This window comes from Amborella trichopoda, chromosome 13, assembly GCF_054954075.1.
Source record: "Amborella trichopoda isolate Santa Cruz 75 chromosome 13, AtrichopodaSantaCruz75HAP2 v2.0, whole genome shotgun sequence".
In the NCBI taxonomy this organism is placed as follows: Eukaryota; Viridiplantae; Streptophyta; class Magnoliopsida; order Amborellales; family Amborellaceae; genus Amborella; species Amborella trichopoda.
Genome location: NC_142348.1, coordinates 45,008,951 through 45,029,563, shown reverse-complemented (window position 1 = coordinate 45,029,563; position 20,613 = coordinate 45,008,951). Strand labels below are relative to the sequence as shown.

Sequence of the window (20,613 nt, the reverse complement as noted above, 5' to 3'; positions counted from 1 at the left end):
TTTTTTTGTAATCCATGATTGAAATGTTTGTTTGTTTTTTTTTAATCCATGATTGAATTTTTTGTTTTTTGATTTTTTTGTAACCCATGATAGAGTTTTTTGTAATCCATGATTGAATTTTTTGTAATCCATGATCGAACTATTTTTTTCTTTTTTTGTAATCCACGATTGAATTTTTTGTTTTTTTTGTTTGTTTTTTTTTGTAATCCATGATCGAATTTTATGTAATCCATGATCGAATTTTATGTAATCCATGATTGAATTTTTTGAAAATTTGTGATTTTTTTTGTTTAATCCATGATCGAATTTTTTTTTGTAATCCATGATAGAATTTTTTGAAAATTTGTGATTTTTTTTTTAATCCATGATAGATTTTTTTGAAAATTTGTTTTTTTTTTTTTTTAATCCATATTATTCAAAGAGAAAACGAGAGAGATGATGATTCTGAGGCCACCCTATCCCAACCATATTATTCACATATCGAGTCCCAACAGCAACAGTGTAGGGATGAGCACGAAATACTGTAAATTAAATGCTGAATGGCGGTTCATGCAGGGAAAGAACATATCAATATTTGCATATTCATTCAAAAACATGAAAATTCTTAATGGAGTACCCTCATTTTTTATTGAATTCCTAAAAACCAATATTTATAATGAATTTTAATAATTTTTTCGGATTTTTTTGAAGCTTTATTCTGACCGATTCACCCGATTCCGATCCGGATCGCCGATTCGCCGATCCGGATCGCCGATTCGCCGATCCGGATCGGTTTTTGAAAAGCCCGATCCGGGTCACCGATCCGGTTTTTAAACCATTGGGCAAAACACTTGGAGATTTTTTTTATATGAAATTCCCTCGTTGAAAAATTGGATGATACTAATGCAATCTTGGATTGTTATAATTCCAATAAAGCATAGCATACATTTACTCTCTTGGGCAAAAGACATTGAATTTTGAGCTCTTCAACATCTAGATTGTTCCCTCGAAAAATTGGATAGTACCAATGCAATCTTGGGTTTCCTTTTAGGCACATAGCGATTGAGATTTAATTTTCGTTTTTTCCTTCAAGGGTGGTTGAAGGGTTCTCCAGATCATATCCCAAAAATTTGGGATATTTTAAAGATATTTTTAGTGCAGAGGGAGTAGATTGATAGTGTATGAAAGATCTCTTTAAAACTCATTCTCTCTCGGTAAAAATTCAATATCTCTTTCTTTCTCTAAAAACCAATCTCTCTTTCTTTCCTTAAAAAACATTCTCTCCATCTTAAAACTCAATCTCTCTTTCTCTCTCTAGAAACCAATCTCTCTCTAAAGACCCATTCTCTCTAGAAACCCAATATCTCTTTCTTTATGTAGAAACTCAATATTTCTATTACTCTATCTAGAAACCCAATCTCTCTTTCTTTCTCTAGAAATTCATTCTGCTTGTTACTCTATCTAGAAACCCATTCTCTCTCTTTGTCTCTCTAGAAACTCGATGTCTATCTAAAAACTCATTCTCTCTTTCTCTCTCAAATCTCATTATATCTCTATAAAAACCCAATCTTTCTTCCTCTTTAAAAAGTCATTTCTCTCTTTAGAAACTCAATCTCTCTCTCTGTCAAAACCCATTCTCTCCCTCTAGAACCACATTATCTCTGTAGAAATCCAATCTATCTTTCTCTCTCTAAAAACCAATTCTCTCTTTAGAAATCCAATCTCTCTTTTTCTTCCTAAAAACCGATTATATCTTTGTCTTTTTAAAAACCCATTTTCTCTCTCTAAAAAACTCATTCTCTCTATCTCTCTAGATATCCATTCTCTCTCTAGAAATCCAATCTCTCTCTAAACATCTATTATCTCTCTAGAAACTTAATTTCTCTCTCTCCATCTAAAAACTTATTCTCTCTCTCAAAACTCAATCTCTTTATATTTCTCTAAAAACCCTCCTCTGTGGCTATCTCGAAACCCAATCTCTCTTACTCTCTCTGAAAACCCATTCTCTCTATCTAGAAACCCAATCTATCTTGTTCTCCCAAAAAACCCATTATTTATCTCTCAACCTAATCTATTTCTCTATTTAAAACTCATTATCTGTCAAGAAAACCCAATCTCTCTTGCTCTCTCTAAAACCTCATTCTTTCTTTACAGACCCAATCTCTCTTTCTCTTTCTAAAAACTTATTCTTTCTCTCTCTCTAGAAACTCAATCTCTCTCTAAAAACCCAATCTCTCATTCTCTTTTTAAAATCTCATTATCTCGTTCTCTCTCTAAAAACCTAATATTTCTTTCTCTTTCTAAAACCCATTCTCTCTCTCTCTCTCTAAAAACTCGTTCTCTCTCTAGAAACTTAATATATCTTTCTCTCTAAAAATACAATTTGTCTTTCTCTCTCTAGAAACCCAAGCTCTCTTTCTCTCTCTATAATCAATCTCACTTTCTCTCTCTAAAAATCAATTATCTCTCTAAATATCCAATCTTTTTCTCTCTCTAAAAACCCAATATTTTTTTAATTTTTTTTAAAATATTTTAGCATATATTATTTTTTTGGCTTTCTACAAACAAGAAAAGTTTGAAGACGGGTATCTTTTAGTGGTATAGTTTTTGGGCCACGCCGCCCTGATGGCAGGGCACTCACATCCCCACCCTTAATGATTTTGAAAAAAATTGGAATCTTACCTATACGGTTATGATTCCAATTTCTTAGATTTTAGACACATTTTATGGAAATTAATTTGAAAGGTAAAAAATTTTATGAATCTTGTTACGAACCAAATGTGACAAGTTAGTTATTTTCTAAGAAATCATTTTTCATATGAACCAAAGTGTGCCCTATACAAAACTTTAAAATGAGGTGAGGAGCAATAGAAGATTTTGAAAGAAAGACCTATGTGATTTTTTACTGGGGAAATACAAATTTTTTTTTTTAATAAAAAATAATCACCCCTTATAATTTTGGCAACAAGATCACTCACAGATGGTCTTATTACAAACAATAGAAATTTCAAAAATAAATAGCATATCAATAATATAAATCTCAACTACTTGATGTCATTCATACAACCTAATACTGTGCTTGAGAATATAAAATAAAAGAACAAACAAATAAAAGAAAAAATGCCGGAGATTACCTCAATCGGGCTTTTTACACCCACACCGAGTCACCACATTCAATAGTGAGGGATCTGTAGTCTAGCTTAAATCTCGAACCGGGATAGCTGATTTTGGCCAACCTATGTAACCACCCTTAAAATCTCTACTAAACCTTAACCCCAAAAACTAACTTAAGCTTCCCTCTAATTTTTCCAACCCTTAGTTTCCAACTCTCTGTTTCTTTTTAGATCTAGAGGAGAGATATATTATTATATAGGGTAGGTCTAGAGAGAAGAGAGATAGTACTACATAGGATTTTGGAGAGAAGAAGTTTAGAGAGATAAATATGGAGGAGAGAGAGTAGGGCGTGTCCCTCTAAGATAGAGAGAGGTGTGAGAGAGAGGTTGCGTCTAGAGATTGGGGGTGAGCACCCCTATTTATAGTGGATATTTAGGTTTAGCGTTTCTTAGGGTTTTCTCATAGTTTGCTTCATTCATGAGATTGAATCTAAACCGTTGATCAAGGTGATTTGTGGGGTGAGAAATCTGAGTTATCCATTCCATAGATGAGCTATCAACATTATGGAAGACGCTTGAACCATTATCCCTCTTTCCTTAAACCATTTTTCCATCAATATATTTAAATAAAATAAATATCATGCATTCCATAAAATTACATGATCCATGTCACATATTCCATAAGGATATATCAATAATTATCAAGCAAATAAGTACTACAAAATAAGATAAGGTCAATATTTCCCTTCTAATATTTGACCACATGCCACAAATCAAAGTTACTATATTAATAAACTTGAATACAAAGCAACAAGAGAATCCAAGGGATGGGGCGTGCCACCCCTTTGTGGCACATGTGGGCCCCCACCCACATGCCACATAGTAGGCCCATATGCACTTTGGGCCCCCATGGAATTTTATAAATAATTTTAAAATTAAATAATTTAATATATGAATTTTTACAATATTATAAAATCAATAACTGCATTTTTATAGGTCTAAAAAACATAAATAAAATATTGAAATATTCATAAAAATTCAATTAATAAAACTAAAAATATTTCAATAATAAAATGAACACAATTAAATTAATATGATGAGAAAATGATCCATATGGTTTTAGAAATTCAATCTGTAATAATGGGGTACTCCATCTTTAACTGTAAACTACAGACTACACTAGCTTTATCGAATCGACCCAGTGTTTCCCATGACCCACAATCCAAGCAGGGGCTCATTAGCGGGTCACTAAAGTCAGATCGATGAATCAAGGGGTCGTAATCCCAGTCCATGGATTACAAGTCCTCCTCTAGATACGAGTCAACGTCACCACGATCTGATGCGACCATAGCTCTATGATGCATAGAGGTATCTTTCGCACGTACATACGCTTCACCTAAAGGTGGATATCTGGCTTTCCCGAACGATCTATCGATATGCATGCCGTGTGAAGGAACATAGATGAAGTTTTGGCCCCCGTCTCAGTAGGCCTACCACCACACACAAGGGCCACACAGTCCCTCGGCTCACTCATCTAGGTATAAGCTCCGACCTCATCAAGGGCTAACCCAAAACCCTAATCGGTTTAATTCTTTATGCCCAGGTACCTTGGGTTTTCCAATAGACTGACCTAGATCGATAAGCACAGTCTGGAATAAGCAAACATCATTTGCTTAGTATGGTCCTTGAGGGATCACACTCCCACTGAGTTTATGGTTCACTATAATAAAAGTGTTTCAATACACACTCATAAGGCCTTTAAAAGCCACATAAACCCAACAGATTTGAGGTTCTCACCCATAAATGGTAATGAATTAAGAGAAATTTATCAAAATGCACATAAGAGTGGACCTATTTAACATTATAATTTCATGACTCGAAATAGTTACGAAAGATAAATGTTAAATGGTTGATAAATTCAATTTATTAATTTACTCCAGAAATAAAGGTAGTTGAATCCAATATTAAAGGCAGTGAAATAGTAAATAAATTGTAGTGAAAACTTCAAGTATCAAGTTTCACTAGAGCTCAACTCAGTTTTAATAGACAAGCTTAACCCCTACGAAAACTAAATCCAAGATTGGATATCCCAGCCACCATGGATCCAGTTTGTCATTGCTATTGGCCAAAATCGTGTGGAGAAAAAAAAAAATCGTGGGGAAGGGATTCTTATTTGTACAAATGATACTGCTACTACTAATATGCTCATCTTTTCTTTTATACACTACTTTGGAGAATACTTGTATACATGTACAACACTTCGATATTAAATGAAAAGCTATAGGATACCATTCTAAAGAACGAGTAAGGGAGTAGTAGGGTGTTGACCAATCGAAGCCGCACATCTAAATCTTGCTAAAAGATGCAAATTCAATATCAGAAACATTTACTATGGCCTAAAAATCTATTTCAGTCCCTGATTATAGAAGTTAAACTTCTAATAATGGGAAAGGTTTCTATACTTCCCCTATAGCATAGAAGATCTATGCTTCCCCTACTATCCAGCCATCCAATTTTGATCAAGATAACCACTCACCATTTGATCTTAGATTCGAATTCTCAAAGTGATTTTATTTTCAGTTTTTTTATGCAAATTATGTGGATATGAAATTTGGTACGTGTCATCTTTTCATTGGGGCGCACCTATAAAAAATATTAAAAATAATTTATTGATAAAATATAATAACCAAAATACCCCTTGAATATTTCAAGAGTATTTTGGTTATTTTATTTTATTGAAAATAGTTTTTTTATATTTTTCGCTAGTTCGAGTTTAATATAGGATTAAACGTCCAAAATTGTGTCAAAATGGTTTATAAAAAAACGATTAAAAATAAAATAGTGTAGAGACGTGACATTGTGATTGGGGCAATCTTAGCCTTGCATTCAGAATGGATGGTTGGATGGAAGGACACAAGTTTTATGTGGCAAGGGAAGCATAGAAAGCTTGCCCTCCGATAATAGTCTTACATTGAACAGATGTATGAACACTAAAAGTTTAAAAAATATATAGCTTAGCTAAGGGATTGTATACAATAAGACTATTTATCTTTGATACAAGGAGGTCACAATTAGTTATAACCATCTGATGTGAAATTTGATAGCTTGGGTGTGTTATCAAATTGGAGGGTTTTTCAACGTCGGAACAATGAGGTTTGCCTAACTTTTGTAGCATAAGGTTGCAACTTGTACAAATAAAATTTTGCCTTGGAGTAGGATATGTTTTATACAAGATATCAACTTCAAACAATCAAAGTAAGCCACACCTCTAAATCTTGATAAAAAAATATGTTTTAGATACTGGAAACTTTTACAATGACCTAAATGTTGGATATGGTGATATTCAATTGTTAGGATTTAATAGCTCTCTTAAATACGAAAATAAGAATCTCAAAAGTTGGGTCTTACTAGGAACGTGTTATCCAGTTATAAACAAAATATACGAGAGTACAAGCCATAATATGAAAAATAAAGCATAAAACACAAGCATCACAAGAGCACAAAGATTCACATGGTTCACCCCAAAAAGGCTACATCCATGGGTATGAGAAGTTGAAATCCACTATACCAATGAAAATTACATCATAGATTTTGGGACATAAAGTTATTTCATTAACTATCAACAAAACCTAGTCGAGTAAACCCTTTTAGATCCGCTCTTCCGACAGGCGCCACCTACCAATCTCTTATCTCTACTCTACGGCAAAACCATTGTTAAAAAAGAAACTCACCTCTATTCCACAGCCCAACTATGAGAACAACCAAGACTTTCTCTAACTATGAGGAGAAACCACCTAAAATCTCCATGAGAATCAGTTCTAAAAAGAAATCAGCCTCTCAATCTATATGAGGTACCATAGTAGTGTTTCTTTCTATAGGAAGCTCTCTTATCTCTAAGGGAGACCTAGACCTTACCTCTCACGCACAAGAGGCCTCTCTCTTTATAGCGGAAGCCATATTTACGATATGGTGACCCAATTAAGACACACATTCTTTCCTCTTTCATCCTAAGTATACAATATCAGGAATCCATACTAAATAGGAAACTACCCATAGGTGTTACATATATCTAAAAAACCAAGAGATATATCCAAGAATCATAATATTTTTGAATTTTTATTTCCTTTTGAAAACTTATAAATATCAATCTCAGTCCCACGTAATATGTAATTTCTTTATGTGAGTGACTTTGGATATCACCATATCCAACAATTTTTAAATTGATATTGAAATCACCTGATTACCGTGCCAACATCCATTAAATAGCTTTATGAATTCTTCATCTTTTACCAAATAAATTCCTTTATTATTTTTGCTGGAAAGATTGTGGTTACTATCATATTTATCCACCTCAAATAAAATGCTCGCGTAGTTTGCCATGTGCTTTTTTTTAAATGAATGCATAAATACTAGCCTTGTACTGCAACATGAGCTCTGATATCACTTGTTAGCCTTCTTAGATATGGAAACATGAATCCCAAAAGTTAGATCCTATCAAGATCATGTACTTATCCAGCTATAAACAAAATAGGTGAGCAAACGAACCATAGTATGAAAAATAAAGCATAAAACACATACACTACAAGAGTAAAAAGATTTATATGGTTCATCCCCAAGAGGGTGACATCTATAAGCATGACAAACTTAAATCTATTGTACCAATAAAATTTATATCAAGATTTAGAACATATAGTTATCTCTTTAACCCTCGACAAAATACAGTTGAGCAAACATTTTTAGACGTGCTCTTCCGACCGACACCACTTTCGATCTCTTATATTTACTCCAAAGCTAAACCATTGTCCAAGAAGAGAACCTTGAGAGACTGGCGGTTGTGCCGATCAGGAGAGAATGTCTAAAATGGTTTGCTCGGCTAGGATTTGTGGAGGGTTAAAGAGGTAGGTCTATGTTATAAAATCTTTAATGTAATTTTTATTGGTATAGGGGATTTCAGTTTGTCAGGCTCATGGATGTAGCCCGCTTTAAGATGAACCATATAAATCTTTTTGCTTGCTCTTGTAGTGTGTGTATGTTTTATGCTTTATTTCTCATATCATGGTTTGTACTCTCGCCTATTTGTATCTAGCAGGATAAGTATACAATTTTGGTGGTATCTAACTTTTGCAATTTCTATTTTTGCATCTAAGCGGGGTATTAAATCTTAACACTAAATATCTATTTTCATCTCTAATTATGAAATTCTAGGCTAAAACAATAATACAGATCGAACATATCTATAAATGCTTACAAAATTTCAAAATAGCCTGTCTACACTTTGTTTATGGCTCATATTTTTTTTTCTGCTACCCACGCATTTTGAGTTGGATCACTAGAAGTTGTAGGTGGACAAACAAACCCCAAATATCTCTTCTGCTAATATACTAATAAAAGTCAATGAAGAATTTAACCACCTACAACAATAAAAAGATAAATAGTACGAGACTATTTATTTTTAGTATAAAGAGGTTATTATCGCCCGGTGTCTATTAAATTTCAATTAAGTGTCATTGACTAGATCTAAAATTCAAAAAAAAACTTATCAATAATTCAAAAAAAAACTTATCAATCGTGACACAATTCAAATTGTCCAATTTAAAATCGGATGGCTAGAGGTGTTGTACCTCCTTGTACCCTTTTCACAAGTAAGAAAGGCTACACTTTATGGTTCGCTTCTTAAGCGCATGTACTATGCTCCCGTAGGAGCATACTGTGTGTATCCTCCCTATTTCAAAACATCTACTTAATTGAATTGCTTTAGTCTAAAATTTTGAAAAACACACGGTACTTATTAAATAATTATTTTAAAATAAAAAGTTTGACTTTTAAGTTCTTGACACTTAGATCTAGATCTAGTCATTCAAAAATTGGATGTCAATTAAATCTTGAAGCATACGTTTTTTTTTCAAGTAAATAGAGTTTACTTCAAAAAAATTATTTTACCATATTATTTTATGCATCGGTAGAGAGTACATCCCCACAATCTAAAATCGAAAAAGCGTCCATCCATTGCATGTATTTTGCCACAGGGAGGAAATCTATAGTATCGTCCCGCGGGAGGAGGATATCTTTTGACTTACCTCTTTTTGTTTGCTCCTGAGAAATGCAGGCCTTTGCAGTCGAGTGCTCCCGTGCGGGTAGAGGAGAGAGAAATGGGTTTGTCTCGGAGTGAAGTTGGGTCCCAGTCTCAGGTGCAGTTGTCCCTTAAAACCCTTTGTTTTTTCGTAGAAAACCACTCGCGGGAACACAGAGCGTTATTGATGGAAATGGACTTTCAAGGGGGGGTTCTCATAATCACTGATTCGATCTCTATGAATGCAGGGATCGTAGTTTGGGCTCTTGAGCATTTCTCGGTTGGGCCTAAAGACCTCAGAATCATTACCCAAGCTTCTCTCCTAGGTCAGCTGCTTTCTGGTTTTTGTGAGGGATTGGTGCTTAAATTTTTATGTTTGCATTGGAGATGGCTCGTTGTTTAGTGATGATTCTGTTGATTGTTCTCTGTTATTCCTTTATTCTGCTTAAAATTTGGGAATGGTCTTTTGGGGTTCTACTGTTTGAGCAGAATAACTGTCATGCTGATAAAATGAAATGGGTGTCTTCTAAATTTTGACTGATTTGGTGTGTTCGTTTAAATTGTTTTCTTCTTGTTACAGTCAACTTTTTTTTCTTTTTCATTTTCTTTTCTTTTGTTTTTTTTTAGTACCCAGTTTTGGTTTTGTGTTGTTTGATTATGTGATATGTTTTGGAAGTGTTGTCTTTTGTTAGTGTTAAATTGTATTATAGGTTTACTTGGATGTGATCAAAGAGGAAATTCTGAACAGTCCTCACTTCCACTTGTGGTTCACAACTCCATCTTGCTGGAGAAATAATGGAGGGCTTAATTTGGTGTCGAAACCATTCAAACTTTTTCTGAAGCCATTCAAGTTGTAAAGGGATTGTTTTTGCTTCTTGGAAAGTAGACAGACATGGCTGTCGTATATGTTTCTTTATGTTAGGTGACCTAATATTAAGAAAGTGAACATGTAACACATTTTTGGGATAGTCACTCTTTTTTTTTGACATCGATTTTTGGATGGTTAATCATATGTCTTGTTTCTCCAAAATCTTGCTACCCTGGAAATGATCCACTATTGAATGGAACAAAACATACTTCAGGTGATATGCTGTCCAAATTGGAAGAGTTTGAAGAAAATTTGCATTAATCCTAATAGAATTGAAATATTCTATGGGAGATGAGTATCTTCTTAGTGCAAAGAATTTATATCATGGGGATCCCAGAATAGTTATGGATCAGGACAATTCCTTTTGCATGCGGAAAGCAAGATCCTAATGGGTTGAGGAAGCCAGAGTTCTACACATTCATTCTCCAAAATTATGATCAGAAAGAGATCATTGATGAAGTTACTTATTTCTTCAAAGATCTCGCAGGTATGATTGGGACTTCCAATATCTAATCCATAGGCCTTGCCTGGATAAACATCTAATGAACAAAATGTTAACTTCATCGTAAGGATTAATATTGAGGAAGCTAGGCAGACCCACAAAAGTGTGGGTTCCAGAAAATTATAAGGCCTGTTTGGACTTTTTGGCTAATTTCTTCCGAAGACTGTGGCCTTTCGTGAGAGATTTTATGCAATCAAGTGCCTCTTTATTAAGAGAAAATGGTACATTTTTGTTGTTGATTACAAAACTCAAACACAAAATTTCAATGAATGATTTTAGACCTGTTAATCTACATAACAACATTTACAAATTGTGAAGTAGTTGTAGCCCATTCTTGGAAGGATTATGAATATTTCTTAGGAAGCCTTGTTCAAAGAAGGAAAAAAGTATACAATTGAGCAGATCCTTTCAGCCAATGTGATGATTCCCCTTTCTATGCGAGACTTAAGGATAGTCATTAATTTCTCAGGCAGCCTTGTTCAAAGCAATGAAAAAAGTCTGCAATTGAGCACATATTTTCAGCCCATATGATAATTCCTCTCTCAACACAAGATCTAAGGATAGTCACTAGTTCATAAATTGACCTTTGCAAAGTATCTTCTTGATTAATTTGTGATAACGCTGGTTAGGGACTGCATGGAAAAATGTTGAGTTATAATGAATTGGACTTCCTACTTCACAAGAAGCCTGAGAGACACAAATATAGATGAATTTATCTTCCATTGAGTGCCTAGTTAAAACAAAAAGCATTGCAAAATTAGGCCTCTATTGTTGTTATGAGTTCTACTAGGACAAGAGATGAGGATGAGAGTTCATGTAAATAGAGTTCTCTTGCTATTGGGATATGCATGAGGGTTTACCTATAATTCCTACTAGAATTATGAAAAGCTTGAATGAGTTTGTAGGTGAGTTAGTGAGAGGTATGGAAAGAGAAAGAGAAAGAAGAGGGTCGGCATGAAGGTTTAGAGAGAGGTTACTGAGCCTTGTCTAGAGATAGAAAATTTGTAGAAAGAGAAAGTTATAGAGAAAGAAATAGTGTGTAACTATCCCATTGAGGCTGAAGATTTTTTAAGAATAAAATTCTCCCTCCCTAATTTTGTTCATGCGTGTATGAGACATCAGGCTCATCCACAATTAAAGCTTTTGTGCATACCTTCAACATTCCTTGAAACAGACTTTACTTGATAGGAGTCTGTGGAACGACAATCCCTTAGCAATATTAAAAAATTAGGCTGCTTGGCCGCCTAGAGGCTAAAATGCCTTGCGTCTAAACATTCAACGGGCGAGGGACTAGGTGGTGCCTCGATGCACCCTAACTGAGGGCAGGGCGGAAATGGGCCCTTGGCCAAGGGCATTTTTTACATTTTCCCCTGAAAGGGGGAAAAGGGTTTTGGCAGCCTTTCTAGCCTCCCAAAATTCTGTATGTGTGTTTAGAGAGTGAAAAACTCTCAAAGATCTAAGATTTTAGATTTCTATCAAGATCAAAAAATGTTTCAACATTTTTTATTTCTTGCGAAATCAAACGATTCCCGATACTTTTTGGAGCTTGGAGTTGTGGCATAGCTACTAAAGATCGCTTGTTTGGGACTATATCAATTTCATTTTGAAAAGATTAGTGCATTACAATATTTGGATTAGGGTTTGGTAATTTTTTTGTATAATGTGTTATGATTTGATATCCTTTTATTTATATATATTTTTTGTGATTTTTACATGTTTGAGCCTATGTCAAATTCATTTTGAAAAGCTTAGCGCATTACGATATTTGAATTAGGGTTTTGTACTTCGTATAATGTGTTATGATTTGATATTCTTTAATTTTTGTTTTTTCTTGTGTGATATTTTTCCATGTTTGTAGTTGGAATATTTTGTGAATATTTACTGGTTTGGGCTTATATTTTGTGAATCTTTTGAACTAAGATGATATTTTGTGAATATTTAGATTGGAAAACCAAATCTTAGGGATATGTCATGGGATTGATTTTTATTAGATTGATATTATGTGATTTTTGTTATTTTCAGGGGTTTGGAGCCCTAAAACTGCGTTAAGAACTCTCTAGGGGGTCTAAAACCCTGCACTAAGAACTCCCTAACCATATTTGGGACATTTGGATAGAGAGGAAGTTCTTAAACAATATCCCTACTGATTGACAGGGGCTCAGTAGCGAGCAAGGGACTCGGTTATTTTTATATGACAATCAGATTGGAGAACAATATTTTCACTTGAAAAACAGTGTGCTTCTAGAGTCTCACTTTGAAACCAAAGGCCCCAGCTCTAGTGACCTTACCCAAAAAAAAATTTATCTGATATGTACTTGGGCTTTGTAGCTTACTTTTGTGTGTGCGTAGGTACTGATCTAAGTGTGTTACGTAAATTCATGAAAATGCAAGTGATTGGTTCTTTTCTAATTCTAAGATTGTGGCTGGTGTTTGCCCTGCATTTGTTGGTAATGTGCTTGAGATAAATATCTTATACCCTAAATGGGAACTCTCTGTCTCTCTCTCTCGCTCTCTCTCTTGTTTCTACTTTGCACGACATTCCTGTTCTTTTATATTTGTATTTATTGTCTGAAAAAGCCAAGATGGATCATTTTGCGTTCTAAAATCTTTAAACTGAGTAATTGTTTTATTAGTGTAGTTTCTATGGTAAATCTAAGTTAGTGAGTGTTCCTTTTTTGTTTCTTCTATCTAGTGATATAAGTGGGGTAAAGTTATCCTTTCAGTTAATAATCTAATCAATTGATGGAGCAAATGTTTATGTGTGAAGTTTTATGCTTTCTCCTATTGCAGAAGGGCATCTATACTTTAACTCCACTCTATCTGCTGTTGTTTCCATAACTGAGAAGCCTGGGTTCCATACACAATTGTGGCTGTTAGAACTGGCAAAAGTGCTGAAACCTGGTGGCACTGTGTACTTACAAGAACCATCTTTCTTTGAAGGAAACAAAGAAATTGTATGATGTTTTTTCGCTTTTTCTATTCTGGTTTCTCTTTGGAGCCAAGTGCTTTTATGTTATAGCACGTTCTTACTCTAGGTTCAACAGATTGTACAGCAGTCCAGAGCTTCTTTGGAGCACAACCTCCTCTTTGCAGGTTTTTCAGGACTGGAGGGAGCTGAATGCATAGACCACTCTGCTGAAATTGATTCAATTCCTCAAGACTTTGAGCTTATAGCTGTAAATATCTTGTAATATTGTTTTATCTGTCATTGCCATAAGTATTTGATGTGGGTTTATTGGGTTATATACATAATTCTTTTGCAATGGTGCCATTCTTTTTAGCACTTATATAAGTTGTTTCTTTAGATCAAATATTCTGATTGTTTGCTTATTTTGTTTGTAGATGGAGTAGTATCTGATGTTCAAGATTTCTAGTGAACTACTTTTTAAAAAATTTATGCTGATATGTGATAGGATTTATTTGTGCAGGTGAAGGCTAAGAGACCTTCATGGGATATATGCTCGTCATCTTTTCCACTTCAGAAAAAAACACCACTAAAAAGAGGGAGCACAATAGTTACTTTTCCGAGTACTTTTCAACCACAAATTGATGAAACTTTGGAAGACTTAATTGAAGACGAAAAATTTTGTTCATCAGAGGACTTGAAGAAGCTTCAATTGCCCGTAGGTCTGTCCTAGACATCAAATGGTTGTTTTTTATTGTTATGAATAGCTTTGTTGAGGACAGATGGATGTTGTCTAACCTCTTGTTCCTTCTTATAAGAGGGAATGCTATCTTTCTTTCCTATATTTGTTTTAGCATAAGGAGAAGTTTTGAGAGAAGATGCAGTGATATTTGATTAGCCTATTTTAGATATAGATTTTAAAATCTGAACTACCATAGCTAACATATGGATAAATAAAAGTCATGGTTTTTTTGAGAGAGATAAATAAAAGTCATGGTTTTAAGTCGGTTTGAATTGACTTGAGCCAAATCCATCCTGGATGGTGTTGATTGAAAAAAGCAATGCCAATACTTGGTTGAGGTTTTCAATGACTTGACCATTTTGCATGGCAAAAAATAAAATGCTGGAACCAAGTTTCCTTAAGTTGATGAAATACTGTTCTAGGTCAGTTGACTCAGGAGAGTTGGTCATGATCTTCAATATGTTTTCTAAAAATTTTATTTCTGCACTTTTAAAGCCCCAAATTTGTCTGTGTTTGTACTTGCATTCATTTGAAAGTAGGAAACTCTTACACATGGTTGGTATTTTCCTATATTCAGTTTCTTGCTTGGTCTTGGAGATTTTGATGTGCTTTTTCAACTTTTATTTATATTGGTGTTGTAAGAGATTGTATTGAGGGTAAACTGTTAAGGCTAACCAGTTTGGAAGTGGAGTTAACATGGACAGGTATTTTGTTTGTTGTATTCACTATGTAATCTTATGTGTGTTATATACCTAGGAACTTCAAATATTTCTGCACAATAGGGATTTATAACAATTACATATGCACTTTAAGAGCATCTAAATCATGCAGTTACAATGATTATTGTAACTTGTTTATCAAGAAGGCCTGATCCCAAGGCAGTGAAGTCAATTTCTCTTCTTAATTTATCAATCTATCTTACCCATGGTTTCAATTTGGGAACTTTTCATGAGATGGTTTTGTGAAATCATTCTCCAAGATACAAGTTGGGCGCATCATCATCATCATCAGAGTTTTTTTTCAACTAATTGGGGTCGGCTACACAACTTCTGGTCCGCTATTCTGCTCTATTAAGGGTCATACCTTCAATGAGGTCATAAGTCTGCATATCTTTTCTCACTACTTCCAACCATGTCCTTTTGGGCCTACCCCTTGTTCTTTTTTAACCTTCCACTTGAACTAACTTGTACTTCCTAACAGGTGTTGTACTAGGTCTATGCCATATATGACTAGGCCACCTAAGTCTACTTTCTCTCATCTTATCGTTTATTGGTGCCACACTTAAATTTTCCCAAATGTATTCATTTTGAATTCTATCCCTTCTTGTCTTACCACTCATCCATCTCAACATCCTCATTTTCAACTACACTCATTCTATAGGTATGTTGTTTTCTAACCGCCCAACATTCTACTCCATAAAGTAAAGCTGGTTTCACAGTTATTTTATAGAACTTTGTTTTGAGAATGTTTACTTGTTGTATTGAGGTAAAGAGGAAAGTACACAGTTTGCCCACCCACAAGGTGGGTAGAGGAGAGTAAAACCCTTTACAGGGCTACATAATTAAAACCCAATACCCATGACAAGGCTATAGAAGAACAAAGCTATAAAAAGTGCAAAATGAATCTAGGGGATCTAGGAGGGAAAGTCCACAATATTTGAGCCCAGGGCTCCATTTTTGGCTAGAGCGTCGGCGATGGAGTTAGCCTCTCTCCAAGTATGCCTCCAATCGATCTTTAGGAGAGAACATTTGTGGTGAATCTCGTCAAAAACAGGATCGAGCCTCCAAGGGCACTGGGCGGCACTAGACGCCCATGCGATAACGTTGGCAAAATCTCCTTCGATCACCAAAGAGTTTCCCCATTCCCTATTGAAGTGTCGAAGGCCATGAAGGAGGGCCATCACCTCGGCCTCAGTGGAGTCTGACCTACCAGTGGAATGCACGAAAGAGAGGAGGGTGTGACCAGCGTGATCACAGTTGATACCACCTACACCCGAGGGTCCAGGATTGCCTAAGGAACATCCGTCAAAGTTAAGCTTAATGCGCCTCGGAGAGGGAGGGAACCAAGAGGCTGCTCTTGGAACTTGAGAAGGCCTTAAGTGAACCAAAGCTTTCCAATTTTGGTGGAAGTCCACCACAGAGATATGCTGAAAGGATTTAGAGTTGGTTGCCCAAAAGATGACCAAGGATCTCACCTTTTCCAGCAACGTTACAGGATTAGAGTACTCACCCCTAAAGATTCTTTGGTTCCTTTCCAACCACAAAGTCCAGAGTATGGCTACAACAGAAGCTTTCCAAAGAAGGATGCCGGATCTAGGCCACAGGGGTGAGAGGTAGGAAGAGAAGAGTTGTGGTATAGATTGAGGGTGGCCCAGAACCAGCCGAATAGTTGGAGAATTGAGTTCCAGAGAAAGGATGCAATCTCACAATGTATAAATAGATGAGCATTGGTTTTGGCTTCATTCTGACACGTGATGCACCTGTTGGGGAGTTGAATGCCCCTTCTTTGGAGGTGGTCCACAGTTAAGGCCCTTTCATGTGTGGACACCCAGATAAAGAACTTGTCCTTCAACTTCATTGGCCCTTAAATGTGTGGCCACCCAAATAAAGAACTTGTCCTTCAACTTTATTGGTATGCGACGATCACATAAACTCCAGTCGTATGTCTCCACTTTGCCCTTTAGTTGTAATTCTATGTGTGTCATCTTCCTCAATCTCTTCATTTTCTTGGATTATCGACCCAAGATATGAAAAATGCATTCTTTTTGGTATTTCTTGGCCGTAAATCTTAAATACTTCATTTTCTCTACTCCTATTATTACTAAACTTGCATTCCATATACTATGTCTTTGTCCAGCTAATTTTAATCCTTGTAGATTTTAGAGCATCCTTCAAAAGTTCTAACTTTGTGTTGATGCCATTTCGGATCTCATCGATCAAAACTATGTCATCCTTATACAACATGCACCATGGTACCTCATCTTGTAGGTGCCTAGTTAAGTCATCCATAACTAAGACAAAGAGGTATAAGCTCAATGCTGGCCCCTGACGTAGACCTATTATCATTGACAAGTCGTTCGTTTCTCTACTAGTTAGCGCTCCCTCATACACATCTCTCACCAAGTCGATATAGTGTCTGGAGACTCCTTTCTTTTCCAACACCCACCAAATCAAATCTGTAGGTACTCTATCATAAGTGCTCTTTAGATCAATAAAGACCATGTGGAGATCTTTTTTTTTTTGCCCTAAACTTCTCAATCAGTTGCCTAAGTAGGAAAATAACCTCGGTTGTTGATCTCCCTAGAATAAAACTGAATTGGTTTTTAGTTACACTCATTTCATGCCTTAGTCATTGCTCAATCACTCTCTCCTACAACTTCATAGTGTGGCTCATAAGTTTGATCCCTCGATCGTTAGCACAATTCTATATGTCTCATTTGTTCTTGTAAATAGGTACCACAATACTTTTCCGTCATTCATCGGGCATTTTCTTTATTTTCAACATCTTGTTAAACAACTCGGTCAGCCAGTCAACGCCAATCTCCCGCATGCACTTCCAAACCTCTATCAAAATACTATATAGTCCTAAAACCTTTCCTATCTTCATCCTGTTCAAAGCTTCTTTTACTTCTGATATCCTAATCTTATGAACGTATCTATGACCTTTGCCCTCATTTATGCCAACAGTTCCTTTTATTGCTATGTTGTAATTGTGTTTGTCATTTAATAATTTTTGAAAATAAATTTTCCGCCTTTTATTTACCTCTTAATCCTTTTCCAAGGCCCTTTGATCAAAAATAAAAAATCATGAACTTTGTTTTTTTGAATACAGAAAAAGGATTAGTCCAATATCCAAAATTTTCTATCTACATGAATATTAATCCACAGCACATTAAGACTAAGAGAAATTCAATTCAGAACATAAAGTAGGAACATAAAGAAGAATCAAAACAAAATAAGGTAACCTCCTTTTTATTTTTCTAGTCATTTAATATGGTCTAAATCTCTACATTTTTTTTTTCTCTCAATTTGGAGGCATCTTTTTTCCCTTTTCTTGTTCCCAGGTTATTGTATAGATTATCATGTGCCCTGCATTGGTCCCATGTGACCACCAAATCTTTTTCGATGTGTATATAGACTGGGTTGCTCTAATTTTATAGGGGTGTGAGCTATTTGGTTGAAACCCCTTGTACATTTTTATTGGCATGACCATGTTACAACTTCATTTCCTGTATGGGTCATTTAAGTCAAAATAGTTGTGATTTTTCTTTCTTCTCTTTTAGTTTATCAAACTGGCACATAAATTTTTATTGTCGATATGTTTTGCTAGGACTCATGTTAAGAAAACCAAGATAATCAAATTTTTTCAGATCTTTTTAGTACCTGGAACTGTGATACAAATATTTATGACCACCAATATCCCACTTTGTAGAAATCCCAATAGTAAAACTCAAGTTTCTCTTTTTGTACAAACTGCAAGCTATATCTATGTATTATAGACAATTATGTTATACTGTTGGTATCATTCGGGCTGACAAAGTTGCAGTAGGTTTGTCATTGTTTGTCAATAATTTTAGTTGGCAAAATTGTTATTGACTTCATGTGATCCACATTGACTGGAGTAATTCTCATGAAAGATTCTAAAGGTGGTGGTGACCATCTTCCTCATCAACTGGATAGAATCCGATGTATGACTCACATTGGTGTTGAGGAAACATATGGAAGTGTTTGAGATCAAGTAGAACAGTCTTCACACTGTTTATGAATTGAAAGATCATACTGTTTTCATTAACTCCAATTCTTTGATTATGAACACCTATGATGATAATTGTGTGGTAACATAGAAGCAAAAAGAAAAAAAAAAAGGTCCAATGATGATTCTCAGCATTCACATTCTAATATTTGTAGATGGTCACTGATTTAGTGACAGGTGCAAGCGTTTGTTGACAAAATCATAAACTAAATTGAGAAATTCTATCCAAATTCTATTCCTCAATAGTGTACTTTTTAGAATGATGATTTCTATTATAAGAAAGAGCTGCCATAAGGCTTGTTAGCATCTACATACTTGATGTTTGGTGTCTCATCTGTATCCTTTGGACCGTTGTGGTCAGTCAAAGCTGCAGCTGAAGTAGATAGAATAATTTTTATTTCAAAGGAACATCACTATGAGTATTTTGTGGCATCCATGTGGATGTATGATACTGGTATTTTGGCAGGTTAATGCTAAAGGTAAATATTTTCCTTCTATTGGGATTATCTCGGTGTAGCGTTCAACAGTGTATCCTGATAACAATTAATTGTGTATCAAAACTTTTTATAGGTTTCATTTTTATCATGGACAGTAAAGTTCGAAGAACTTTTCCATGAATCTTTTACTGTATATACCAGTTTTTATTATGTAAATTCCAATGCATGGTATATTTTGAGAGGAAAATGTCAACAAACTGCGAAACTCACTCCATTTTCTCTTGCTGTTAGATGACAATATGCTATTAAAGGAGCGAATACGGGAACGCAATCGACTCTATCAACGTAGACGGCGAGCAAGGATGACAGAAGAACAAAGAAAACGTGAAAGGGAGAGGAGGCGACAATATATGCAAAGCCGTAGAGTCCAACCAATAACCTTTGAAACCCCACAAGCAATTGCTTATGAAAGATCCAAAGATTATGAGCAAATAGTTCACTGCAGGCAATTAATTCGCGAAGCCCATGGTATAGAAGTGGAAAAGAATTCAAGTGTAGGAGAAGCAGGGGAAGCATCATAGTGGGTTTTGTAATAAATATAAATTTTATCCTTCAAACCCAATTTTGAGCTGGAATTAACTGCTGAGAAAGAGCAAATCAAGAAGAGCTACAATGTAAAAGCCTACTCAGTTTTGCTCCATGAAGAAAATGAGTGTTGTGTAATAGATTTGCTTGCTTTCCTGGTTCCTCAGCTATTAAGGGGCATCATCTAGCTCATGCTTTTGTATATTAGAATCCAGTCTGTGGGTGGTGGTGTAAAAAGCAAAACACCTTTGAAATTGCCTTCATCGCAAGAAAGCACCATCCAACGCATTAACATGCTCAATTGTATATAACAAAGCTTCTTGTAATCGCTAGTTACTAAGGTGAACTTTGTGAATGGAGAAACAAATTCTTCTTCTTAAATCAATGGTCCTCTGTTTTGATGTTCTGTCTTCTTATTTTTTTTGCCATATGTGACCCACATTAAATTGAAGTGGTTTAGTTCTCGGTTTTCGGTATCCTAATGGAGGTTAAAGTCTCATTGCAACAAGTACAGCATGGTATCCTTTTCTTTGTATTGCTTGCGTGAATTATTTGTGAATTAACAACGGAAGTATGAAAGAATCATGCAGTTGACATTTGCTGCAAAATCTCATACTCTCACATCAGGTTTAGAATGAATAGAGCACCATTGAAACTGGG

The 20,613-nt window shown here is 35.2% G+C and overlaps 1 protein-coding gene across 4 annotated transcripts; it reads left to right on the top strand.

Annotated features, from left to right (window-relative positions):
• The first annotated feature begins 9,297 nt into the window (after positions 1 to 9,297).
• On the top strand, positions 9,298 to 20,334 carry LOC18442606 (anamorsin homolog 2). Of its 4 annotated transcripts, none has more exons than XM_088855848.1 (5): positions 9,301 to 9,488; positions 13,323 to 13,486; positions 13,577 to 13,708; positions 13,961 to 14,155; positions 19,660 to 20,334. In XM_088855848.1, the coding sequence occupies exons 1-5, from the start codon at positions 9,350 to 9,352 to the stop codon at positions 19,675 to 19,677; spliced, it is 648 nt and encodes a 215-aa protein (XP_088711974.1). In that variant the 5' UTR covers positions 9,301 to 9,349; the 3' UTR covers positions 19,678 to 20,334. The 4 variants fall into 4 exon arrangements, with proteins under 4 accessions (XP_088711975.1, XP_088711974.1, XP_020528197.1 ...); XM_006852821.4 differs by having other exon boundaries at positions 9,306 to 9,488; positions 13,961 to 14,159; XM_088855849.1 differs by lacking the exon at positions 13,577 to 13,708 and having other exon boundaries at positions 9,298 to 9,488.
• Positions 20,335 to 20,613: the final 279 nt, after the last annotated feature.